The sequence below is a fragment of the Hippocampus guttulatus genome, chromosome 19 (assembly GCF_054856545.1).
Source record: "Hippocampus guttulatus isolate MCC_2025c chromosome 19, RoL_Hgut_1.0, whole genome shotgun sequence".
Taxonomy (NCBI): Eukaryota; Metazoa; Chordata; class Actinopteri; order Syngnathiformes; family Syngnathidae; genus Hippocampus; species Hippocampus guttulatus.
Genome location: NC_141279.1, coordinates 1,568,249 through 1,593,755, shown reverse-complemented (window position 1 = coordinate 1,593,755; position 25,507 = coordinate 1,568,249). Strand labels below are relative to the sequence as shown.

Below are 25,507 nucleotides of genomic sequence, written 5' to 3'. Positions count from 1 at the left end.
AGTACACATATATACAATTTATTTGTCTTTGAAACAAGTCTACATGTAATATACAGCGTCAAGATTAGAAAAATAAATAGTTTTTTTCCCCCCAAAACACTCAATTCCACACATACAATAATCGTCACCCCGTGCTGAGTTCTGACGTCACACGTACTCAAATGAAAGACATTTTATAGACGAGGAGTCATTCAACTTGTGGCTTATTTACTCAAATGCAGCTCGTGAGACTTTCCCACGCGACCGTCGCAATGAATCGAAATGTAGCGTACGAGACAAAGTGATTGTGACCCCGAGTGTGATCGTCGATCCCGGAATTTGAGGTAAAAGTCAGCGGTTTCTGCATATTGGAAGTCTTCCGTTAATGGCGCCGACACAAAATCCAAGCGTGCGACTATAAACGGAGCGGACCAAATGACTTGAGTCGCGTCAAGTGATCCAGTTGGATCGCAACTTTGGTAAAGGTCACTTGATTTTCCCAACTCCTTTTCGACATGATGTCAAGCTCAAGCTAGCATTTGGCAAAATACACGACAAAGCTGCTTTTAAGGTATTTCCTCAAATAGTGACCCCTCTTCAATTTCATACCCGTTCCTTTTAATTTGAGTAGAAAATAAGAGTAACTGGTAATTCCTTTCCTTATTTTCAGGCATTGCAGTTGGACAGGAGAAAGTTCATTGCTGAGACCACGACACGGGAGAAGAGGGTTTGATTTGAAGATTGACGCACGAGTCAGCTTGGTGTTACGCAAATGCTCATACCCGATCAAAAGAGCCCACATTTATAAATGACCATTAGCTACCAACAATTGTGTGCATAGCATTACATTGGATGAGCAAAGAACCAGAATCAGTGGATTCAATGGTGAATAATCAGCGGATGGAGAAAGTGAGTGAGAGTGGACTGGCTTTTGATTCGACTTGATGGATCTAAACGGCACAGGCAGAGTACAGGCACATTAATAATAAGGCTGGCAGAAAGCAGCCTGACGGGGTTTATTTAGCCTGGCAACGAGGGAGCCGCTGACTCTGTTTGTAGAGAAGGGATGGGAGTAATCCAACCAGAAAGTGGAATACACTAAACGTGTGTGTGTGTGTGTGTGTGTGTGTGTGTGTGTGTGTGTGTAGCGCAAAACCGTTGTGATCAGTGCAAAACGTGTCCTCTTCAGTGCGGCTTATGCACATCACGTGGAGTGTTAATAAAATAAAAAAGGGAGAGAGAGAGGCGCTTGCACCCACCAGAGGCATAAAAGTCAGCCATAAGTCAGTACCTCCTCTGTCCGTGCTTGCCAACGTCAGTCATGCAGGTTTTAGGCCGAAGAGCTGAAATGAGGAAGACAGCGCACATGTTATTAGCGAGCCGAGTTAACCTTTTTGTTGTTAAAACAAACTCATGGGTCACTGTGCCCAGATGCATTTAACCAGGGCTGCCAAACCCATTTTTGTCGTGGGCCACGTTGTCATTACCGTTATGACTGTGATAGCAGAGGTCGGGAAGAATGGTTTATACTCAACTTTTTGTATTGCTCTGGCGCCTACCAGTGGCATCTTGGTGCCATGGAGCCAATTTGAGGAGAGGAAAGAAAAGCCGTGCTTTGCAACCTCTTATGAAATATGGGGATGTGGCTGTGTTCAAAATAAGCTAATCATGTTAACTGGGATTCAGCACACATCTGCCACCGTTTAAAAACCCCAAATAAAGTAACGCTGCTCAGCTACATTTCAATTGGGGTCTGGAGACTTTTTCTAGCCACTGCGGAGAATATGACAATGACTTTCATGTTGACATTGCTCACCTGGGTCTGCGGCCTGCTTCTTCTTGTTGTGATGGACGATCTGATTCTCATTGGTCATCTTCACATCTTGGTCCTCCACGTAGTTACTGTGACGTGAAAAATGTACACGCGTGGGGAGATACAGAGTCAATCTGCTGTTGATCAAGACGGGGAAAAAAGGTTCGACAAAATAATGAGGCTAACAGGAAACTCGAGGGCAGAGGCGGTGGGGGAATCACACATACAATGCGCGGTAAGAGTGGGAGACAACCAGGCGAGGGGGACACTGGGGCAATCTTCAATGTGAGGAGTGACCACAACGGGGCGCTCTAAAGCATTACTCACTGTTTGTGGCGCCGGCTGCCATGAGGGCTGATGTGGAAAATTACACATTATATTCAATTCAAACGCACAGCCTCCGAAAATTTGCTCATTTAAAGGCATATATCCTTTATCCTCTGCAAAAAACAGCTCATTTTAGTGCAGCTCTTTTCCAAGTGGGGGCCTCTATAAGCAGCAACACTCTTGGTACAAAATGTGACAATCGCACAAAGGGCAAATCAACAACGCAGCAGTTAATGCCTCCGCCCTCAGATGGCGTCTTACCTGATGACGGTGTTCCTTTCGCGGTGTGCAATGTACGCGTTGTCGGTGAAAAGGATGGTGTGGTACGACACCACCACTTCGCACGTGGGCAGAATGCCGCGGCTCGTGTGGCTCACGCTGTCCAGGATGCCGTTGTAGACCAGGAGGTCATCCACGAGCAGCTACCCACACACACATGCGAGCACAGAACTTTTGTTGCTGTAACATGAAGCTCGGAGTTGTCTCTTCTGTATTTATAAAAATAAGCTCAAAATGGGGAGAAAAAAATGGATGCTGTACCAACATACGAAATATGGAGGAGGCTCACCCCAAATTCCTTAACTCCTCTCTGCGGGGTCTTGGAGTAGTTCCATAGTTTAATCATGGATACGGTCACCGGCTGATCAAAGATGACGTACACGCGGTTCACCTGCATGCAAAAGAAAAAATTGCTTTATTAGCAAAAAAAAAAAAAGTCCAAACTTTCAATTGTTCTCTTTCCTTCTAACTGCACCCTCACCAGTCCCGGGAGCACTGGAGCCAGCCACATGTGTCTTCCGTCCTGCGTGCTGTTGATGCCGTCTATTAATTTATCTGGAGTCCTCACGTCGCCGCTCACGTTGTCAAGTACGTTGACACTGTCTGGGAAAGCAGCGATGTCTGGCAGACGTTGAGGAACACGTAATTAATGGGCTTTTCTTTTTCAACACGTGTTGGGCAAGCAGACGGACGCGAATTGACTCCGTTTGGCAGGCTGATGCCTCCTGACTGAGAATGAACAAACAAACGCCAGAGAACCGTTTTGCAAGGGGGTTGGCGGTGCATTTTACATTATTTGCACTCCACGGGGCAAAAGGATACTATTGTCACTGAGGCTGATCTTTTCATGATTCTGGTTGTAGAACTCGAGGCCATTGAGGCCGATGTAGTAAGAGTCTCCCCAGGTGGTTAACAGCTGCAGCTGAAAGATGACTGGCGGGTAAAAACAAAAATATTATTAAGGAACACAGCACACGAAGAAGCCAATTCTCTCACAAGCTCTGCATCCATCTGCACAAAGGATACATCCACAAGGCATGATGGGAGCTTCGTAATCCATGCTGGCTTGTTCGGCTTTCTTTGCGCCTCGCCTGAAGTGGACACAAGCGCATGGCATAAAGGCATTTCTCCCACCAGAACGCGGAGACGCGCGGACGTGTTTGTACTTGTTGGGGTGCTCTTCAGCACTCTTGCTGTCGGCGGGCGTCTGGAGGTAGTCCACGAAGAGGATCTCTTGGGCAAAGTCAAAGTGACAATTGCCCGGGCCTTTCCTGATAAGGAAGCCCTCCACCGGGGAGACGGCCACGTCGTCCATGATCACGTGGATCACCTTCACCTAGGGGGAAACATTTTCGGGGTGACATTGAGTTCATCATGAGCTCATGGCACGAGGTGCACCGACGCAAACGCCGACAGGGTCCCACCCCTCTGTACGAGTCCTCGGCCGACTTGTTGTAGTTCCAGATGCGGAGCCCGGCGACCGTCTGCGCCTGGGGGAAGGCGATGCTCACTGTGTGAGGCTCTCCGTAGGAAAAAGGGATTAGCCACATGTGTCGCTCATCTGTGGTGATGTTGTGGCCATCGATGAGCCTGCAAAGAAATGACGCGCCGTTTTTTTTCCCCACGTGGTAGGGTCAAGAAGGGTCTAATCATGGCCGGCAATGAATTTAAAAAGGTCAGGAATATTTAGGGTGAGGCCATTTAGGGGTGCACGGGGTAGTTATGTTGAATGTGTTAAATTATGATGCGGTCCTCAGACAACGTTCACCAAGACCAAGCGGGGTCTTGAGCATTCCCACAGAATCAATGGACGTACTTATCGAGGGTGCGCGGGTCATGTTCGTATCGGGGCAGATCATTGAGGCCCCCGGCTGAGGCGGCCATGACACCGAGTTCCAAAGGTAAGCCCTCCCCATCTTTCCCGACCACCTCCAGTCCCGTCAGGCCCATGTGGTGCGAATCGCCCCATGTCGATGCCAGCTCCAGACGGAGGCCTGGTCGGGGTTTGAAAGCGAGGCGTGGTCAGGATAAACGCTGAATTTGGGAGGAAGGAGCAGAAATGTTTAAAAGATGCGCTCACACTTTCCAGTGTACGTCCCAGGAATCTGCTCCATGTTCTCCAACTGGCTCGCGCTGGCGTTGAGGTGAAGTTTCAACTGTTGAGAAAAGTTGCGTGCATGGATGTTTTACAGCTCACATCATCGTTTCTTGTAGCGTCAAAAACAACGGAGAGTGATTTTCATGTGTGCAAAATGTAGAATTGTGGGAAAAGTAAGATTTATTTATTTATTGTTCCGTCGTGGAAAAGAGTTTCTTACATCATCATTGTCGAGCCGTTTAAAGCCGTGAACTTACGGTGAGGTCCTCCTCTCGGAAGCCGGCCTGCGTGAAAGGTCTTTCCTCTCCCTCGCCGTCTGCAGTGCGCGGCCTATGCAGCTCCTCCTCATGCACCGGATTCTCCGATCCTTGGCTGTCACCGAGGAAGGTTTCGTCAAAACGGGACATGGCCTCCAGGATGTCATCGTCGGTCGTGAACAGAATAGTGTCCCCGAATTGATCCAGCCCTGAGTTCCGATAAGGTCAAATCAGTCAATCAAGAAAAACATCAAAAGCCCAAATTTCTCACGTGACCAAGCACCTGACTCAATTTATGGCGAATGAATGTTGCCCACTGAAAAATGCAACGGAACGAGTTGTTGGCTGGGAACACACACACAAGAAAAACAAAATCCATTATTATTCAATACCTCCCGAAAGAGTCCCGGAAGCTTTGGCAATCTCGCCCCTGAAGATGCACCTCCCATCGAGCATCATCTCCACCTCCTTGACTCCCCGGAAGGAGTGGATGCGCGACTTGTTGTAATTCCACACACGGATCATCGCGACGTGGTAGGCGTGTCCGAAGTCCAGAAAGATGGTGTGGCTCCGACCCGGCGTGAACGGGGCGAGCCAGAGATGCATGTCATCCTGCGTGCGATGAACACCGTCCGTCAGGTTGGTGACCACGCGGGGGTCCTTGCCGTACGCGGGCAGGATGTTGATGTCGGGGGGGTCGGCGCTGATGTGAGCGGGTCGGACGGGCTCTCCGCTGGAGCTGAACACTTCCAGGCCGTTGAGGCCCACGTAGTGGCGGTCCCCCCAGGTGGACCGAATGTTGATGAGCAACCTTTGGCCCTTGGGGAGCACCGGGATCTCAAACTCTTCCTCCTGCTCCATGAAAGAATCCCCGTCCGGGCCCTCGTACGGCAGCCCCCGGGCGGCCGAGGCTGAGGAAGGCGTGCCGGCCGAGGGGTTGACGGGGGCCGCGGGGGAGCCGCGGCCGTGCTGCTGCTGGAAGTCGTCAAATATGTCGCCTTCGAAGCCCATGTTGGAGATGCGACCTCGTTGGCACTGGTTGAACTTGGTGAGGGAGTCCCACGATTCCATGAGGGTGTCGTCCCGGCGGCTGTGACCCAATGGCCTCGGGGTCCGCTGCCTCCCGCTGGCGCTGACTGACACGGTCGCCTCTACAGAAAACATCAAAATGAGACCTGTGCCAGGACTGGACTGGAGAATCAAGCAGTATTATTTCAAGACCTCCACCTCTGTCCAAAAGCGGACCCGGATGGTCCTAATGAGCGTCCCCACCTGGATTTGATTTCATGTGTTTGATTTCCTCCGTCTGCCTATTCCTTAAGGAGCTCCTTCGTCCACTGAAGGGCCGCTCATGCTTTTGCTCTCCGAGCTCGTCGAGCAGGTCGCAGCTGAGGTCCAAAGATTCGGCCTTCCGCTGTGCCCCGTTGGCCGCTCTCTCCCCTCCCCTGCACACCCGACCGGGGTTACACGGCAGCTCCGGGAGCAACGATGACGACGAGGCCGAGGATGGCGATTTGGGCTCGGCGGCGGGCGCCTGCTGGGGCACCAGCCAGCGCGGCCGCTCCCTGCCGGCCTCGCAGCCCTCCGGGGCGGCTCTCTTCAGGGGCTGCAGCCACTGGGGGGTCATCCGCGAGGAGGGCGGCTGCACGGTGACCGTCTGCGCCGTGGGGGCGGCCTCCTCAAAAGAGTTTCTTTGCGCGGAGGAGCGCCGAGCGGCGATGGGAGGAAGAGGGGCGTGCGAGCTCTCCTGAGTGTTCATCATGGCTTGGCTTGACGCGTCTGATGACGGCAGGGCAGAAGTGAGGTGCTGGTGCGCGCCGCCGTCATCGTGTCGCTGGGGGCTGGCCCCCCGGAGATTGTTTCCCGAAGATGACGGGCTGGAAAACAAGGAATCTGAAGCTTGGAAGTCCTGGAGCTCGATGGTGTTGCTGTAGTCGAAGACCTGATTCCCGCAGCCCCGCTCCAGCTCGCCTTCAAACACCAGCGTGCTGTTGAGATACAGCTTTACATGGCGTGCACCGATGTCAAGTTCCTGTTCAGAGAAAGAAACCCCATATTTTGAGCAACAGAAACAAGTTCTATTTTTAGAGGGCTTTTTATACACTGCAAAAACGTCACTCAAAACAAGACCGAATGCTCGCCACTTTCAAATCATGACTCAAAACACACCTCTGAGAAAAATAGACACGCTTTGGGCTTGACAGAATGAATGAATGAATGAATACATCTCGGATGCACCGAATTGAGTCGCACCAGCGAGCACTAAGTAGCCGTTCTGGATAACGACATGGCTGAGGCCCATCTTAAATCCGACTGATCCTCTTGGCACAGGAGGCACGGGAAACCCAAGTCAAGCGACGACATTCCCACCCTTTATCATCTTACCCGACACGGTCACTCGCTCACTTCAAGGAGGTCTCTCATCTTGCAAAGAAATCCCAAAAGCAACACCTTTTGGGCAGTATGTACCCCTGAATGAACAACAGCGAGGATGAAAGGACACAAGCCTACGCTTCCTCTTGCACTAATCTTCACGGCTAATCTCTCCGTGCTCCACATTTGGGACAGACTGAGTGGCAGTCCGGCCAGCCACTGCTTAAAAGGAAAGGCGCCCCTGACGTAACGATACGGATGAGGGCATCCCCTTCGCGGCAATCAAAAGAGCAGCAGCGCAACGACAGGTAAAGCAAACGGGTACTCACGTTGAGGCTTCTGTTGTAGTTCCAGATTTTAATGCGCGATATCCCAAAGTCTGCCGAGCGCTCCGTGTTCCGGATGATGAAGTAGAGCTGGATGGGAGGGTGGAAGGGACACGTCCACATGTGGCGCTCCTTGGTCGTCTGGAAGACCACCGCAGCACAGCCAAACAAATCGGTGAACGAGATTTGTTCTCTACACGTTCACATTGGGGGCGTCATTTCTTTAAATATGTCACCAAATAAGAGGGCCTTTACTTAAAGGTCCTTTGTTGAATGCAGATATACACCAGCACAACCGTGGAATACTCTATACGATTGATATAAAAAGTCTACCCACCGCTCCCTAAGTGTATCTGTGTGTGTGTGTGTGTGTGTGTGTGGTGTTTTTTTGTGATCTAAGTCACTCACTCAAAGGATGACAAAGGGGTACACCTAATTTTGTGGTTGGTGAATTTCCAACCACTTTCTTGGATGGAGAACATCAAATGCATCCGTGAGGCAGGAGACTGACCTTGGCCCTGCCGTTGACGAGCACCGGCAGATTCCCCGGATAGTCAGCGTTCCTGATGTCAAGGTCGTGCGGCGACACGTACAGCTTCTTGTTTCCCGGTCCGAAAAACTGCAACTCGGTCAGGCCCACCTGCAGCCCGTGCCCCCAGTTGGAAAGGAGCTCCATTGTGACGTACACAGCAGGGGGGACCTCGGACGAGCGCCTCGGCTGCCGTGACAACATATGCAAGGGAAAAAAAGGCGCTCGAAGGGACTCTTGACTCAGCAATATTGACAAGGGAAGTTTGGCGACTGACCGGCGGTTTGCTGCAGTCGCTTTTGGCACCCTGAGGAATGTTGAAGGTGGGTGCAGCTTCCAGCTCCTCCAAGGCTTTCAGCAGTTTGTGCCGTTCCCTGAAACAAAACATGACCAGCTTCTGCTTCCTTCTCTCTCAAATCATCATCATCATCATCATCATCATCGTGCTCAGGAGGTTCAAAGAAAAGATTCCGTTTTCATGTCGTTTCTATAAATAGTACACTGCCATGCTTTCGGCCTGCAAAATGTCATGGATAACCACAAACACAAAAAGACTGCAATAGCGATTCTCAAACAGGGGTCCCTCATTTATCTTTGACTTCAAAACCGTAATCATCCAATTTGTGAGATTGCAACTTTTTATTCAAACAAAATGTCTTTTTTTCCTCTTGAACAAATACAGCTTAATTCTCCTTCAGACTCCAACCTTTACACTAATTCATGGTCGTAACGTCAAGGTTTTTTCTCTTAAAAACATTTTTCAATGACTATTGCATTTCGAGGTACGCTTACGAGCTCGTCATGGCAAGTCAACCATTCGAACAATGAGGGCTTCCTAGGAAGCGTTTCGCCCACGGATAGGACTCCGAGTCCAAAAGCCATCATCGTGTGCTTATTTTGCACCAACCTGGAGTCCAGGAGTGTGATTCTCTGCATGGCCACTGTGACACTGCTGTCCTCTTTGTCGCTGCTGTTACGATGCATTAAGCCGTTCATCATCTGCTGCCCTCCGCCCTGGAGCAAGTGAAGCAGAATGGAAGAGTTGCACGCACGCACGCACGCACACACACACAAAGCCTTTGGGTAAGGGTTTAGTTGCCAGCCGAATCTGTCACTGGATTAAAATCATCAACATTCATAGAGTGACTAGTCTACAGTGACAGCAGGGACAAGGTCAGAAAAGCGTCGGGGTGTGTGTGTGTGGGGGGGGGGGGGGGGGGGGGCATGATGCTGACCACGTTGCGAGGGAAAAGCTCCGGACTCTTGTTCTCCCTCTGGATGGCCTCGCACACCCCACGGGCCACCTCGTCTGGGTCCTGCTCCACAGTGAAAGCCCTCCTGGCTGTTGACAGGGGCCTCTCAGCCTGACTTGCCGGCCCTCAAAACACGCACACATTTATGTTATGAAGTGATTCCCCATCCTTTGTTGAGCCAAGGCACATCTCATTAGAAAGATCTCACGGCAACTTTCACGCCATATTCAATTGTTACTTGTATGCATATGAACTGCACAGGTCACATTTTTGAGATTCGCTTTCTTGCAGTGCAATTGGAGCGTCCAAAAATCGGGTTGATGGTATATCTGGGTTTCACAGTGGAACCTTGTGCCGTATCCGATCAAATCATCTTTCCCTTATCCAAGCTGATTAGTAGCGAAAGGCAGTCTCGTCTACATCCCGGACCGGTCGGCAGTCAATCACGGCGTCGTCGAGCGGGAACTGAACCCACGCTGCCTGTCTGGCCAGTCGACCACTGCGGCGTCAGTCACCCGCGTTTGTCTAAAAGGATGCAAGTTAACTGCCGAAGCAGAAGACTTACTCGGACTGCCCCAGCCGTCTTTTGAGGGCGGCGTGTCTAATGTTTTGCTCTTGACCAGCAGTGGCTTGGCGGATAGGACCGAGTCACTGTTTTCCTTCCGCTTTGCAGACAAGGAGCGCTCAAGCTTACGACCTGGAATAAAAAGGCGGAGAAAAGAATTTCAGGCTTGGATATACTCCCGTCTCCAAAAGACATTACAAATGGATTTCAAATTTTAAAAACAATTCTAATTCCTGCTCGCAGGATAAGCCATGACATCACCGTTTCCCGTGCGCTGATTGGTTGGTAATGCACTTTACAGCCGACTCCAAAGTGCATTACAGTAATTCAGCCAGGATGTGACGAAGGCGTGAATTACTGAATTACTTTTTTCCACCATGTTACTCTCAGTGATGAAGCAGTCGGAAAAATACAAAAACAAACCATATTTCACATATCGACGTGGACGGTGACACTCACCTTTAGGTGCCGGTCCAAAGTCGAGGACAATAAGCTTTGCTGGGTCAAAATGGTGTGAACTGCTGGGCCGAGGGCTGGAGGAAGACTTGGAGGACGACAGGGGAAGTCCCAGTTCGTCGAGACTCTCGGTGCTCACGTCGCGCTCAATTTGCTCCTCCACCCACTCTTCGTCGGACTCCTCCCCCGCCGAGCCGCGGCTGCTCCGCCGCATGCTGTTCTCCAGGCTGCGCCGTAAAACCTGAACACAAAAGTTTGCTGTTCATAGACGTGCCCTCGCATAGTGCCGAATATGGCATGTCAGCGTTACAAAATAATAAAATAAATATAGTTTAAATAAAAAAACGTGCCTAATTTTAAGTGCCGACACGAAAGTTTAAATTATTTGTCCTGGTCTCACTCTTTTAGATCACAAACATGTAACATTTGAACAGGTGTGTCGACTTCTGTCCATTATAGATCGTTTTTAGTCAGATGTGGGAATAACAGCAAAGGAAGAGGGTGTAAGGAGATCTGATTCCAAATGTAGGGTGTAGAAGGGGGAAAAAAAAATCATCAGGCATAGATAATCTACTTAAGCACAGGAACGGGGTTTTACCCCCGCACGCACCTTCACTTCCTCGAGATTGAGAAGCACCTTTTCGCTGTGCTCCTGGCTCGCTTGTCCCGCTTGATTGTGGGGCCTGGAGCTGAAGGAGCGTGAAAGCGCACAGCTGTCCCTCGGGGAGCAGGGAGCGCCGGGCGAGTGTGGGCCGGAGCTCTGCGCGAGTGGCGGTGGTTGGATTGGGGAAGGGTGGGGGAAGAGGGGTGCAGAGATGGAGAGATGCTAAACGTACAGCAGACAGCTGCAGCTGACACACAACCCCTCCCATTATTAAAAAAAAAAAGAAAAGGGCTCAGAAGCTTAGTGTGTCCATTGTACCTCCATGTCTACACTTTCATAAGGCTCAAAATCATCACAGTAGCGCTTTTCCGGGCATATCTTCAAATTCGGTCCATCCTCTGTTCGGATTATGACAGACTCCTGTTTGAACATGGAAATACCAGGATTGGATTTCAAAACACATGGATCAAAAGTACCAAGAACTGTCAAGCGCGTACCTGTGTCCATTCTTTCCTCTGGACCTTTCCGGGGGCGGTGTGGCTCCGGCGCTTGTGGCCGGGCTCCAAATCTTCACTTAGCTGGTGGGCGCGTCGACAGACATCTGCTGATGAGTCACAGCACGAAAAAGGGAACATGAAGAGCGTGCGGCACGGTGCGCCGTTCGCTCGCTGCAGATGGAGCACTGCAATTATGCACGCAGGTGGTCCGCGGCACATATGAGGCATGGAAAAGCTGCTGCCAGCTATAACTGTCTGTCACTATCATTTCTTCAGTGGAGACTGGACACGTGATCACGGCACGCTAACTTGATGGAATACGTACGCGGTCATATAGAGTATTTATTGAGGTCACTCCAAAGTTAAACACTATTGAAGTGTACCCAACATGTACATAGGAAATATTGTACATGTTCTAGTGTCTGCATGAATGTATGTGCCTTTTTTTTTTAAAAGGCAGGGCCAGGTGGGGTGTGGCATGTGACGTCTGCGTGCGAGGGCGTGAGCCTGAGCAGCAGCTTTTGCATGAACGTGCTTGTGAGTTTGTTTGCGTTTGTCATGCTCGCTCGCCGTTATTAGTGGCTGAAAGGTGTATCGGAGACTGAGGCTCTCCTTTCCCATGTGTGAGGGCATTACAGTAAGTATGTCAAAACCCAGAGTGAATGTTTGTGGGTTTTTCCTTGACCAGAAACTACAAACCTGCTGTACACGGAGTCCTCCAAAAGGGCGTGGAGGTGACAGGCTTGTGGTTCGTGCTCTTGCGCTGCCTCTTGCAGGACTCGGCATTGGCTCCGTTGAAGTAAATGGAAAAGCCTTGTTCAAGTCTTTCCAATTCTATGTCTCTGGGGCCTTTGGCTTTGAGGCGATTCAGGATCCTGTGGACCATAGGCAAGCTCCACTGAAAACTTCCAGTGTAAACTTCCTCAAAACGAGGAGCCGATCATTGTTTTCGCAGTGTTAATCAAGGACTAAAAGTCATGGAAGAGTTAGGCGTCTTCACTGGGAAATCCAATCGGCGTCCCCTTGAGAGCCCGTGTTCACACTTCACCTGTTTCTGTGCTGGAGCTCAATTAAATATTCATCGGCGTTGTCGTCAACGGCGGCAGCGAGCTTCCTTCCTTGGCATGCCTCAGTCTCCTTCAAGTGCACATACACAATGCACAAACAAGGCACGAAAGCCGACCTCAGTTGTTTGACTGTACACAGGACACTTCACTGCGACCACAATCAATAAACAGCACACTGCCCAAGACAAATATTTGGGTCAAAAAAAATAAGTGATTTTTATAGATGAGGACCTACTGAAAATGTGGACAATAATTTCAAAATCCCAAGAGCCTGACATGAGTTGGTTGACAACACCGCGCATATCAGGAGTACTACAATCTAAACGTGTCAAATTCAAAGTGCTTATTATTACACATTAATGTTAGCTCAACAAAAGGGATTCAAAGTGGACAATGGGCTGCATCTATCCTTGACCACTTGAGAGATTATTACAAGACATCCAATGGGCTATTTTGAATTTTTAAAAAAAATTGAAGTGTGAAATTGAAAAAAAGATATGGGAAAACTACTGCGTGGTTTCCATAATATGTTCTTTTCGTGACAACTTCGCTAATACGATCAGATGCTTGCCGTCACTGGCATGAGGCGGAGCATCCATTTCTATCCATGCACCATCATCAGTAAAGAAGAAAATCCGAAGACCCTTACTTGTGATTTACTACAGGCTACTGCATCTGACAATCAGCAGGGAGGAGAAGGCAAGGCAAGCAGGGAAGGGGAACACACAATAGTGGTTAAATAGCATCAGTTCAGAGACTAAAGAAAAGCACTGGAAAGCAAGTGCTGAAATGAAAAAGAACCCCCTCTCCGACTTGACGTGTTGAGCAAGAAAGGATGCGGCTGGCTGTGGATTTGGTTCAATGAAACACTAAGGCAAGCGAATGTGGCCTACCTCGTTTTTATAATCCATAGTGCGGCGGCCGACAGTGAAACAGATGCTGTGTCCACATAACCTCGTGGTGCGTTCCGGCGCCCTTCAGAAAAAGAAAACAGCACCGCCACGCCTGACCTTGCCTTGGAAACACCACGAGGAAAGACCTCAACATTTACGAGGGCTGCATCCACCCGCGCATTAACAGTAATGGGAAGCTGTAGTGGGGAAACATTGTATGCATCCTCGGAATGCACTTTTCAGCACGGTTCGAGAATTTCTGTGCTCCATGAACACGACCACGATGTGTCACTATAGAGAAGCCTTTATTAGAGGCCTATGTGATGATCAGAGTTACGTGTGCTCTTTGTTGAAGTGGATTTAGGCTCAAACGGTCCATTTTGATACTTGACATTATATACTTTACCGTACACAAGCCATAAATGCCCCCAGAACACCGCCATTCATGGTTAAGCACACCTTTTTTCCCCTTTTCGATGATTCCAAAGTGTGACTTGTTGGTTTTCAGGTTGCGTCCATCTTCCACCCGAGTCGAGAATTCTTCGAATTATATAAAGCTGGTACTGTATCTTCTTTTTTCGCCTCTGCCGAGCGCTGCAGGTGGAAACAAATGGGGGTCGGGGGGAGGGGACACAACACCCCGAGGTTCTAAGTCATAATTCGATGGAATTTTTGTTTCGTTCTTGCCTAGCAACGGGACACAAACATTTGCTAACTACACGATAGTGGCTAGAATGTGACATTAAATGACGGACACGACACACGGGTAACTAGGAAGCTAAATGTCCCAACTGTCAATAAAAAACATCATATTGAGCCAAATTAGAAATAGCGACATAGATTAGCCATGACAAAGAGTTGACTAGTACGAATAAGTCTTTTATAAAAGAACAGGAGGTGTTAAACAGTCACGTAAAGAGTGAGCACATGCTAATAGATGCTAGCCAGCTAGCGCCCGCCGAATGAATAGCGAAACCAAACGAGTTCCCTCACAAACACTTCGGCCACAATGTAGTTATTATTACTACAACCTACCGTAGAGGTCGTAGAAATAATCAAATGCTTATCAGTTCGCTTGCTGCTTTTCCCGAAATACGCGCAGGATCTTTCCTCATGTGTCCGCAATGTTGTGATGGCCGGTTACCAGAATGGCACTCCACCAATCAGGAGAGACGCATAGGTCGACGACACGCCCCCAAAAAACATCAACTCAGACGCACACGTCCAGTGTCAACAGTCAGAAGTTGAACACTGTTTATTATTTAGAAATCAATACAATTTATATAAACGAAGGGATGAAATGAGGTCTGAAATAAAACCGTTGTGGATGTAAACTAAACAGGACAGGTTACGGTCACACTCTTTCGCCACCGGATTAATTGCAGACGCTCATTAACGCCACCGTATGGAAGGCCGTTTTGAGCAATAACATCCTTAATGCACTAGTAGTCTGTGTTCTCACCAGTAAGACAATTCAGACCACTAGAAGAACGACAGACTGACTACTACTTGTAAGACAGTTGTTCTACAAGCGCGCTGTATCATCTTAATAGTGAGGACAAAGAGTATATACTATTACATGGTCCTTAATCTGGCTATCAAGGATATTGAACACACTCGCTTGGCTTTCCATACCCAAGTCTACTTCTGTGACGGGTTTCAATGGAATGAATGCGGCTGAGAAGACAGCACTGCAGTTAAGCAACAGCGTAGCAACTTGGCATGCCGTAGTTTTGTGCAATAATAGAACCGCCACCGGTCAACTTTGCGAAGTGTGCACTTGTTGTGCGTTTGTGTACAGGCTATCAAACCCCGGACGGCCTGGAGGTAAACAATATTCATCTTTCAAAAGCAACGGGATCGAGCCAGCGTCATCTCGACCGGGAATCGGCCGAGACGTTGCTGTAGCCTTTGCTCGTTTGGGTTGCAAGTAAAAGGCAGCGTCATTGCGTTTTTACACACTTGGCTGCTTCTTGAATGGAAACAGACATTTGGGGAGACGTGAGAGGTCGATGGGGAGCACTGCAAACCTCAAACGCACTCGGGTGTAGGAAAAACATGAGTCCGTTACCTTGGAAAGAGGATTTCCAGTGAATCAAAGTGTCAAAGGAATTTTGTCCATTTAGAAAATGCCCTTGGAATATAATTGTATGTTTCTGTTTGCCAAAAGTGGCCAAGGCAAGGCAAGTGCAATTAATCCATCCTCACAGCACCGCAAGACAGAAGCAATTACAACCACGAGACCAATCAGGACGACCCTCGCATTTCCAAAAATGGGTTGACGTTTAGTCCCAGTTTCCCTTTTTTTTTTTTTTTTTTTTGAAAATGACAAACTAAATCAGCAGTTACCAGATGCAAATGACTACAGTGGTGCCTTGAGATACAGGTTTCATGTATTCTGTGACCATGTTTGGAACACAAAATACAAATCTCTCCCTGTCTGATGTGTTCTGTGCTGTTCGTGTTCAATATTTTGCGTAAATGGTTCGAGCACAGTTGCACAGCTGCCACGATGCAGCGCTCGTATCGTAAACAAAAACATGCGATCGACGGCTCGTATCTCAAGGCGCCACTGTGATTTCTAAACCAAGGAATGGGGGCTGATAATGTTATAGCTCTTTGTTTTTGAACAAAGCCTTCAACAGATACGGTGCAAGTAAAAACGTCTCACAAAAAGACAAAAAAAGTAAAAGGGGAGTAGAGCAATAACTTAAATAGAAGTGCTTAAAATGTCAGTTCACAGAGCCCTTTCAAAAACGCTTAAAAACAACAACTGCAAAGCAGGAATCCCATCCCAACAGGATACTACGAACGTTCACCCGATGGTTCACTTCAAAGCCAAGGTTCCTCTCCCTTCCGAACGTTTCGTGTTTGCTGGTCAGTGGCCCCCCCACGTTTGTGATCCTCTGCCGCCATCCGTTTCGAGCCTGTCCAGGCTCAGCGAACACTCCGTCCGAGTCGGCGTGCCCTCGCCGTGCATCGCCATCGCCACTCGTTCCTCCTCTTTTTTCCTGCGCTCCAACTCCCACTCGACAAACGTGTCGAAGAGGCTGGGCCAAGCCTCGTCCTCGCTGTAGTTGCTCAGGTCGGGCCCGATGGCCTGCGTGAAGTTGAGGAACATGTTCCACGTGTCCCTGGAGATGCCCCGGACGCCCGGCGGGTTCTCGGCCAGGAAGTCCAGCCAGTGCTCCAGGATGGAGGGCATGTCCTGGGTGAAGACGAGGCGCCACAGCGCGATGGCGATGTCGCGCTGCAGCGAGCGCTGGCCCTCGTCGGCATCCAGGCCAAACTGGAAGGTGAAGCGGTACAGGTCCTTGAAGTTCTCCTCACCCTGGGCCTCCAGCAGCATGCAGGGGAAGCGCGAGCAGATGCCTTCGAGGCTGTCCGCCTGAATGGCCTTGCAGCCCTCCACAAACTCTTTCCTGGTCAGAGCAGACATGGGACAAGAACTCTCAGTCAATCGAACAGAAGCAACGCGAAACGACACCGCAATGAAATGATCGAGAGGGAGGCCATGTCGGGATCACTCCCAATCCACAACAAAAAAACAAACAAACAGGTATTAAATTAAATATTAACATATAATGTGGTTGCAAAAGTGTGCACCATGCCCAGCCTATTTAAATGCTATTTTCTAATCCAAGCGGGAAATGTAACAGTCGATTTCTCTGAACTGCTTCAGACCGTCCCCAACTGGTCCAGAGTGTCGACTTGCTTTCCATTTTTATTCATGTTATGTTTGTCGCATTATATGTACAAGCCGATGTATAGCACTTTGTTATAGCTGTGGCATTTTTTTTAAAGCGCTGTGATTTGAGTCGAGTTAGGTCACGACGGTCTGCTGACTGCCTTTTACGAAATCCCCCTCACATGAGATTAAAAACTAAAAAGGTAAAAGAGCCTTTCAATGCGTTTCCCAGAAATTGCGAAATGCACTTCCTTTCGAGCCGACTCCTCAGCAGTCGGTTTTAAGACTCAGTTCGAAACATTTGTTTCGGCAGGCATTCCGATAAGACTTGATTGATTGTTGTGATTTTTGATTGGTTTTGATTTGACTTTCTTGAACATGTGGCACATCTGTACGATTGCATTTTAATCTATCATGTATATAATTTATATTTTATCTTAAGCACTTGCTTTGTCCTCTTTGTGAAAAGTGAAATCCAAATAAAATTGACCCAACCAACTTCCATTCGTATCAGTGGACAGTGGTTCGTGTGTCTATTATCTTAAGCGTTTGCCAACAAAAGAGCCAAGCTGAAAATCAGAGGGGGGGATGAGTGAGTGAGTGAGTGACTCAAGCGGAAGGCTATTCTATTCAGACAAAGCACACGTTGACATTGGCAGGATACACTTCCTGTGTACGAGAGGGGCCAGTTACCGTAAAACCAAACGCGAGCGAGCATGACTCCTTCCCAAAGCGCCCTCTCACCTTGTAAACTTGCACATGGTGGCTGCCTGGAACTTCCAGGCGAGAACAAGCACGCGGAACTCAGCCGGGTCCACGCACAGGTCGTTGCAGAACCTCTCCATGCCTTCCTCCAAGATGGCGTCCTCCTGCTCGTCCTTGTAGCAGGAGAACAGCTCCTCGATGTGCTTGATGGACAGCCCGTCTCCGTCCGGGCTGTCCGCCTTGCGCGGTTCTCCCATTAAGGCCGAGATGATGGGCGTCTCCACGCAAGCCTCCAGGGCCTTGGTGCCATTGGACAGCTCGCCGCCGGCTTTTGAGCACAGGGCGCTGGGCTCTTCCTTGTGGCCTCCGGCGCTACCCATGCAGCTGCTTTTCTTGTGGGACTTGGAGCCACTCTCCTTGTCGCCGCTCTTGCTGCCGAGCGAGGATGTCGGGTTCTTGCACTTGGTGACGCACTGGCCCATGTCTTTCTCCCGGCTCGCCCGTCTGTCGATCCCCCCTCCTCCTCCTCCCTTCAGTCCCCGTCCGAACCACCTAGACGCCTCTGCTCTGGCCCATCCGGATGTCTCAACATACCCTCAAACCTTGAGCAAATGACAACATTTAAAGATTGCCAGAAACATTAGGACAATGACAGCTTGAGAATATTGAGATTGAATAGAGAGAGGGGGGGGGGGGGATGTTTTATTCCTAAAAAAAGTATATTTCATGTTCTTGGATAGCCCCTGTAACATTGGGCAGTTGTTTGTCATTAAATATAGGGAAAAGAAGTTACTTGAATGATGCCATTAAAATTCAGTTAACATAGATGAAATAAAATTTGTATCAAAATAATTTTTGGAAAAACAGTCCTCAAAGATTAAACGCAGTGAAAGTTAAATATATATGAACTGGACTCATTCCACTGAATCACTGATCTAAGCGGTCTCTTTTGCACTTATGTTTAGGAATGACTACACTTTGCACAGAATATCTCAAATTCCTGGGCCTGAAACATTTTGGTGGATTGGTAGCACTATGTCCAGTTGCAATTTTAAATTGAGACTCATGTCTGAGTACAACATGAGTCCCACTTGTGTGATATTGCTCAATTGTTGTTCACTTATGGCTTTTTTCACTAAACAGTACCAAATAACAACAGTTGGTTGATGAAGAGTAACCAGGAAAAAATGCTTTGTAATACACCTTCATGCAAAATAAAATGTTGGCCTCTACCTGTGCCAAATAAACCACGATCCAGTTCTTGCACTGCCAGTTGTCAAACCCTTAAAAAGAACAAGTGAAAACAGCATTCCAATTTGTTATGCCTGCGTGAAAACAAATGTTGACTCCCATTTGGACGCACAACAGAAAATGCAAATGGCTGCCGAATTGATATCTTTATGTCCTTTCCCCGCAATGGTTAGAAATGTTTGTGAGAGGGGAAATGTATCAAGTGGCTTTCATGTATATAAAGTGCAGTTGTTCAGACAAAACCCCAAGCGCGTAGCCAAGATAGCAAAGGAGTACTTACATACAATCCATTGCATTGCATTGGCTGCAAATCAGTCGCTCTCTATGCTTCGCCATCATTATGACCTTGATATCGGCAATGCTGAAAAGACAGAACCCAATGTCATGAGAAACAAAAACATACACAAGTTCCAGGCACTGCTTTAGAAATCCTATACTGATGGCTGTGAATCATATGATATCAGCCCAAATATTAGAAAGTTTATTTTCCGATCCCGCAAGGCCACACTTGATCGGATCATTGTGATCAGGGAATCCTGCTCAGCATGGAAGCAAAGCTGATACACTTGCATTGCTGCTCTGGGCATGTTCAGACATCTCCCCTTGAGTGCACTGATCACAACTCCAACCAACACACCTTTGCGAGAAAAGGCATTTTTTGTTTTAATAATCATTTTCAAACCACGGGAGCAACATATATTGCAGCTCAATTTTATGGGTAAAGCGTTAAAAAATGCAAACCTTGTTGCCATAAATGTCAATAATTTAGATGCTAAAACGGTTCTAACTTACATTACTGTTTTTGCCCCTGAAAATCTGAGCCGTGTTTCTTTAGTCTACCTTAATTGCTGCATTTTTATTTTCAAGAGAAACTGCGTGGGGGTGGGGATCATACGAATTAGCCCCACTTTTTTTCCTCACAGTGAGGCAGGATAGCAGCAAAAACTGCTCATCCATAGACACATTTTCAGACATCGGCAAAGGGTAGCAAGATTTCAATGTCGCCTGCTTTCACGAATCTTACTATAACACTAACTTCAGAGGTTTGAAACAATCAAATAAAAGTCAGAAAGATGAGCAGATATGTTGCCAATTCCGTATTGCTACTGAAAACTCTCATCTGAGGCTCCTTCGCCGTGCTTCTGTTGACACACTTGGCCAGTAGTTAGCAAACGTGGGATGAGTATATATTGTTTCAAGTTTTGAGAGGTGGATATTCCAAAACACTGTGAGCAAAGCTTGTGAAATCCACGGTGACAGTTGGACGGGATGTGCAGTGACTGGAAAGGAGTGGGCTCATAGGTGCCTGGTAGATGACTGCCATGCCTTGTCTCTGTACGTTGTTCTTCCTCAGGCGCTGTGGTTACTTTAAAAAATGGCAAACTCTCCCTGTTAGGGTGGGCAGTAAAGAACCAACTATAGTCAGTTTTCCATAATGTTATTTGAGGTTAAGAATTTTCTTAGGTGTAACTGCATCATGATTTATAGGTACACTAATCCGGAAATTACCTGGCAACAATGAAGTAATGGTTTTAGTTTTGCCAGAAGAAGAGTAGCAATTTCATCACTTATTGACAGTAATTCATATCAAAGTATGGATGTAGCCGAGTTGTAAAATATCAAGTCACCGATCGGGGCCCGACCGATGTCGCCTCGGTTGACTAAAAGTTAGCTACCAGCTAAGCTAAGTGTGTCGAATAAGACAGAGTCACGAACTCACCTTTTTTGAAGTCCCAGTGACGTGCAATCGGATAAAAATCCCATCTAGTATATATCGGTGATAATAAAATAAGGTTAAATATTGGCCGATACGACCAGAAAAGAACTGAAGACCAATTCGTCACGTTAACTCACATTAGCTCGCCCAGCTAGCAAGCAGCAAAAAAAAAAAAAAACTTGCAAAATCTAATAGCGGTGGCAGCTCGGGAGGGGAAAAGAAAGGAGAGCGCTTAACGTTTAAGACGTGTCACAGTAATTCCACTAAAACTACACTTGGCATGTCGAAGCGAGTTGAGAAACTACAGTAAAATACACGACAGTCTATTTCTTTGTGCTTCCCCCTTTTGGAGGAGCTTCTTTACGGGCATTTCGATGCATCACTTCCTCCCTGTTCCAAGCGGCCAAAACAGCTGATCTTCACCACAGCGCCACTGACGATTATCCTTTAATTCTGTGAAACGACAGTGATCGTAAATATGGAATTACAGCCGTAATAAAATAATAAATAAAAAACGAATGAATGACATGTTCCGTCGATGAAACGTTCAAGAGCTCCTTAAGAGATTATGTTGTGCCACTGAATCTATTAAAATATTTTACACAACGAATCAATGAGAAAACTGGTACATATTTAGTTACAATTCCTTAAAATCTTTAAGACCAATTAATTTACGTAAACGCGTTGTTTAGCGCTCGCTTAGCTGCTTTTCATATTGTTTTAAATTGAGCTTGCCAGTGACGTCACTACCATGCGACAAGCATTTGAGTCACCCGATTCCGGCAGTTTCACTTTACAAGGACCAGTCAAGCTCACTTTTCAACGGTAATCCTATTATTTATCGGTATGTAGTTTGATTTGAAATTGCATTCATTCAATTTGGTGTCCATTAGAAAAGGCGTTCGTGCGCTCTGTTGAAGAAGGCAATATTCGTCTGTTGGTATTAAACCGTTACTGACTCACTACAGCATAATTAACCAAATATAAATGTAACTGGCACAGAGAACACGCGAACTATGACATTTTTAAGTTTCGAAAATAATATGCAGTATGTAACGTGTTTCACAACGGCCATGCGCGCCTTGTGGGTAGCAAACGATGTTTTAGCGACATCTTTCGTAAATTGGTGGAATTGCGGTCAGTGTTATTTGTGGTAAAATTGCAACCCTTAAAAAAGTACTGATTCAATTCATACATAACAATATAAAACAGTAAGTTGATAATTGCAACGTTTCCCAACATTTACTGAGGCAAGACACATTTTACACCAAACAGAAATGCCACAAAAGTTGTATACAGTATACTGAAATAGTGATGATGTGTGTGGTGGTACTGGACAAGAATTGAATTGCTCTGCCTGTCAGTGTACATCTGTGGCATCGAGAGATGAACAAAGATACAGTATTGGCAGTACATTTGTCAATATCACACATTGTTATGCAGGTCCTGTCACATTTGTCCCAAGTGAGTACAGATGACGGCCTCTACTCGCAGGACGGTGTTGTCGCTCTACATGCGGGTGTTTCGCATTGCACGAACCTGGCAAGCCCAAAGTGGAGTGGCAAGTGACACGCTGACCGAGAGAAATTATATACTTCAGGAGGCACGCACTTTGTTCCGACAGAACCAGCAGGTGGGAGCGACATGTCCGGCGTATGTGCCGCAGTAGTTGTTTGGGCTAATCCCTGATTGTTGTGTTTGCCCCGTTGCAGATGACTGATCAAGAATCAATCAAGAAATGTATTGAGGAATGTGATGCAAGGATAGAAATCGGTAAGAGGCATGTTTATACTGCTGTTGTGTCGTCATGTTTTGTATCCACTTGATACAATGGTGCCTTGAGATACGAGTGACCCAACATGGTAGTTTTTTCAAATGCGAGCTGTCGTCAGAATGACTATTTTGTTTGGAGTTGAGAGCAAAAAATTGAAATGTGCGCACTAGAGTTCAGTGGCAGTGAACTCAACTCTGTGTCTCGATGTCCACCAGGTGGCCCAAGCGCACATGCCAGAAGATACAGCACAACAACAATTGAAGTGAAGCCAAAACATGCGGCAAAAATTGTTTGATTTGTTTTTAAATGACAATATTATATAGTACTAGTTTTCCAATGAAAAAGCACATTAAAAATTTGGGATGTTAAAGTTTAGGCAAGGAAGTGAACTAGTAAGATTTAGCTATTGAACATGTGCGTTCGAAAGTTTAGAGAAGCAAGTTATGTTCACATGTAAAAATTACAGTGCATTTTAGATTCCAATAGCCGAATATCACTTTTTTTTTTTTGTCGGTACAAAAGTCTTTCTAAGACAGCGTTTGGCTTTGTCTCACAGGTCTACATTACAGAATCCCATACCCAAGGGCTGTAAGTAAAATCCTTTTTCCCTTCCTGCACTGGAGCACAAAGATGAAAATGTGATAGATTGTGTTTGTTTCCTCGTGGCAGACCTACCTACCGCCACTGGGACTGGCCACTCAGAAAGGGAGGAAGCTGCGAGCACAGCAGCGCCTGAGGAAGCAGGCCAAGCCAATTTATTTAGAGTCACATAAGGAGACCTGACCCTCGAGCCGAGGTACCAGAGAACGCAAGTCTAGAGGGTGCCGTCACAAGCCCATCTCGTGGGGCTGATGTGTACCCGCGGACCATGCATATTAGTCATGATTAAGACGCTTCCAGCATATGTGTATAATCATGCCGTGCCATATTTGCAATTTATTTATTATCATTTTTTTTAAAGCGGTATCAAATTGGATAATCAAAGATGTCGAGCTGCCAATTAGACGTGTGTTCTTGTATTTCTATAAAGTTCATGTTAAAAACATTACCGAGAGGCTTGTGCTAGAGTTGTTCAAACAAGGAGAGCAAAACACGCACTGAGGCCCAACCCTTGTGTTGGGCCGCATTGGGCTGCGGCTCGGAAACTTGACGAAGCCATCAAATATTGAGCGGGCCTCCTCTTTGTAAACACTCATATTCGCTGTAAATCAGTTTCAGTGCTGCATCCTCCTGTGAGACGATAATGTTTTGCATTAGTATTTACACCATACATGCACAGCGCAAACTCATGTTGCAACGTAGTGTCTGTTATTAAATTCTGGAGTTGTTTTTTTTTTTTAACTACTTGACACACAGGGAAGGATTCGGATGGAGGCATTCCAACAAAAGCGCAATTCAATTAAAGTGATCAAGCACAATCATTTCTTTTACCGCGCTAAGTTGGATGGAAAACTCATTAGAAGGGGCAGATGAATAATGGAGCAGGGCGCGTTGGGCTTAGCTTAGTTTACATCTTCCTTAGGCGGCAGGCGGGTTCGGAAGCGCCGGAGAGGAGGGCGAGCAGTGAGCGCAGGGCCGTGTGTGTCAGCACGACGCGGTGAAAGTGAGGAGCCTCATTGAAAAGCCTCATCAGGCCAAAATGGAAAAAAGGTTCGGCGGCCAGATAGCGAGCTGCAGGCGGGATGGTTGGCAGGCATTAAAGGAGAGATACCCTTTCTCTTTGAAAAAATAAAATAACCGCAATGTAGCGCAGGATTTGTAAAAGCTTCACAGTGTTCACTTGCTGTTGCATACCTTGCCTGACTACAATTCTTGTGATGTGTTATTAGGACGAAAGTCTCACCCATATACAGACAGTGGTGTATTTGGGCATTTGCAGCTGTATCGGGGGATGACATGTCAAGGCTATTTTTGCTTTGGAATTTTTGCAAATTTCATACGTAAGCATACAATCACTATTTTCTTTTTCTATTTTATTCTCTGTGCCAAGAAACCAGAAAACCGCAAGACATGCAAAAGCCACACACACACACAGCGCGTGCGCAAGCGGCACAGTTCCACTCATCCAGCCATGCTTCTTCCTCCGAGGTGCCAGGGAGGTGTAAATTAATAATCGCAGGTCGGAAAAGTGTGATCCTCTGCACATCCTTTAAATGTGCCTTGTTACGAGAGACAAGGCTATAATGTGCCGGTCTAATTTTAGCCGTGGGTCCAAAAAGATGTTGGTAATTCACTTGGCACATTAGCATTTCTATGGCGAGGGATCAGAGGCGAACCTTGTGGGGCTTTAATTGCTTCGACCGTCGAAAGCATCTCCTCACCTGTGGAGTCATCCACTTTCAAGTGACGCTGAGCGTCATTTTGGAAACGGTGACGACGGAGGAAAGGAGAGCCAGGTGAAAGTTAGTGTCCATCCGGTGGATAATCTGGACCTAAACAGTGACCACGGAGCGGGAGATGAGTCATTTTGCAAGGAAACACTCAACGTGAGCAGGGATGCCACACTTGAGTTACTCTCTGTGTGGGAATCTGCTTCTTCCTTGACAATAGCACCATGTTTTTATGGCTCAATTAAAAGAACCTACTGATTAAAAGAACTGCAACTACTGATGCGAAAAACGATCTCCGTGAGCACTTGCGAGCTATCTACACGCAAGTGTAAATAGACGGAACGTCTAAATTGATCATCTGGCCACTGAATAATATTTTTGTCTAAGGGTCGGAGCGAATACCCTGAAGATATCCCGCGTTATACATCGTGGTCGTCGGAACATGGTGACACCCTGCTGACCGCAATGCTAAAAATAGCCTCCGGTCGCCACAAATTAGCCAAGTAATGTGATTAGATGGCTTGATTGGAAGAGAAATGACACATTTGTGTATAGAACGTGTACAGTTGTGCTTGAATGCAGATGAATCAACCACGGGCTGTCTGAGACAGTAAGTCAGGCCCGGTCAAGGTTAGCGTTAATCGTGGTTTCTTAGAAATAGCCCCGAAGTCAGACCGTTATTTAAGGGTGGAGCTCGTGCATTTTACCCACGGGAGCCATCTTTAA

The 25,507-nt window shown here is 47.3% G+C and overlaps 3 protein-coding genes across 12 annotated transcripts; 1 reads left to right on the top strand and 2 right to left on the bottom strand.

Annotated features, from left to right (window-relative positions):
* Window positions 1-2: 2 nt before the first annotated feature.
* Window positions 3-14,480, bottom strand: katnip (katanin interacting protein). Of its 6 annotated transcripts, none has more exons than XM_086138078.1 (29): window positions 14,352-14,479; window positions 13,317-13,910; window positions 12,405-12,493; window positions 12,056-12,231; window positions 11,357-11,463; window positions 11,178-11,279; window positions 10,866-11,015; window positions 10,259-10,496; window positions 9,800-9,931; window positions 9,217-9,359; window positions 8,889-8,995; window positions 8,259-8,355; window positions 7,964-8,170; window positions 7,456-7,593; window positions 6,026-6,785; window positions 5,146-5,904; window positions 4,754-4,962; window positions 4,479-4,554; window positions 4,215-4,392; window positions 3,823-3,988; window positions 3,565-3,734; window positions 3,425-3,489; window positions 3,221-3,331; window positions 2,880-3,019; window positions 2,688-2,789; window positions 2,381-2,541; window positions 2,120-2,146; window positions 1,796-1,881; window positions 3-1,322 (listed from the first exon to the last, which is right to left on the bottom strand). In XM_086138078.1, exons 2-29 carry the CDS (start codon window positions 13,332-13,334, stop codon window positions 1,264-1,266), a joined length of 4,773 nt encoding a protein of 1,590 aa, XP_085994204.1. In that variant the 5' UTR covers window positions 13,335-13,910; window positions 14,352-14,479; the 3' UTR covers window positions 3-1,263. The 6 variants fall into 6 exon arrangements, with proteins under 6 accessions (XP_085994204.1, XP_085994198.1, XP_085994202.1 ...); XM_086138072.1 differs by having other exon boundaries at window positions 3,425-3,734; window positions 13,317-13,438; window positions 13,776-13,910; XM_086138076.1 differs by having other exon boundaries at window positions 3,425-3,734; window positions 10,893-11,015; window positions 14,352-14,480.
* A 53-nt stretch (window positions 14,481-14,533) lies between these two features.
* dcun1d3 (defective in cullin neddylation 1 domain containing 3) lies at window positions 14,534-21,163 on the bottom strand. Of its 2 annotated transcripts, XM_086138081.1 has the most exons (6): window positions 20,815-21,163; window positions 20,681-20,724; window positions 19,241-19,321; window positions 18,943-18,992; window positions 17,749-18,311; window positions 14,534-16,738 (listed from the first exon to the last, which is right to left on the bottom strand). In XM_086138081.1, exons 5-6 carry the CDS (start codon window positions 18,189-18,191, stop codon window positions 16,195-16,197), a joined length of 987 nt encoding a protein of 328 aa, XP_085994207.1. In that variant the 5' UTR covers window positions 18,192-18,311; window positions 18,943-18,992; window positions 19,241-19,321; window positions 20,681-20,724; window positions 20,815-21,163; the 3' UTR covers window positions 14,534-16,194. The 2 variants fall into 2 exon arrangements, with proteins under 2 accessions (XP_085994207.1, XP_085994206.1); XM_086138080.1 differs by lacking the exon at window positions 18,943-18,992 and having other exon boundaries at window positions 20,681-21,163.
* Window positions 21,164-21,428: 265 nt separating this feature from the next.
* Window positions 21,429-23,499, top strand: lyrm1 (LYR motif containing 1). 4 transcript variants are annotated; one of them, XM_086138768.1, is made up of 5 exons: window positions 21,429-21,502; window positions 22,172-22,310; window positions 22,390-22,450; window positions 23,008-23,039; window positions 23,121-23,499. In XM_086138768.1, the coding sequence occupies exons 1-5, from the start codon at window positions 21,429-21,431 to the stop codon at window positions 23,232-23,234; spliced, it is 420 nt and encodes a 139-aa protein (XP_085994894.1). In that variant the 3' UTR covers window positions 23,235-23,499. The 4 variants fall into 4 exon arrangements, with proteins under 4 accessions (XP_085994894.1, XP_085994895.1, XP_085994897.1 ...); XM_086138769.1 differs by having other exon boundaries at window positions 22,121-22,310; XM_086138771.1 differs by having other exon boundaries at window positions 21,450-21,502; window positions 22,143-22,310.
* Window positions 23,500-25,507: the final 2,008 nt, after the last annotated feature.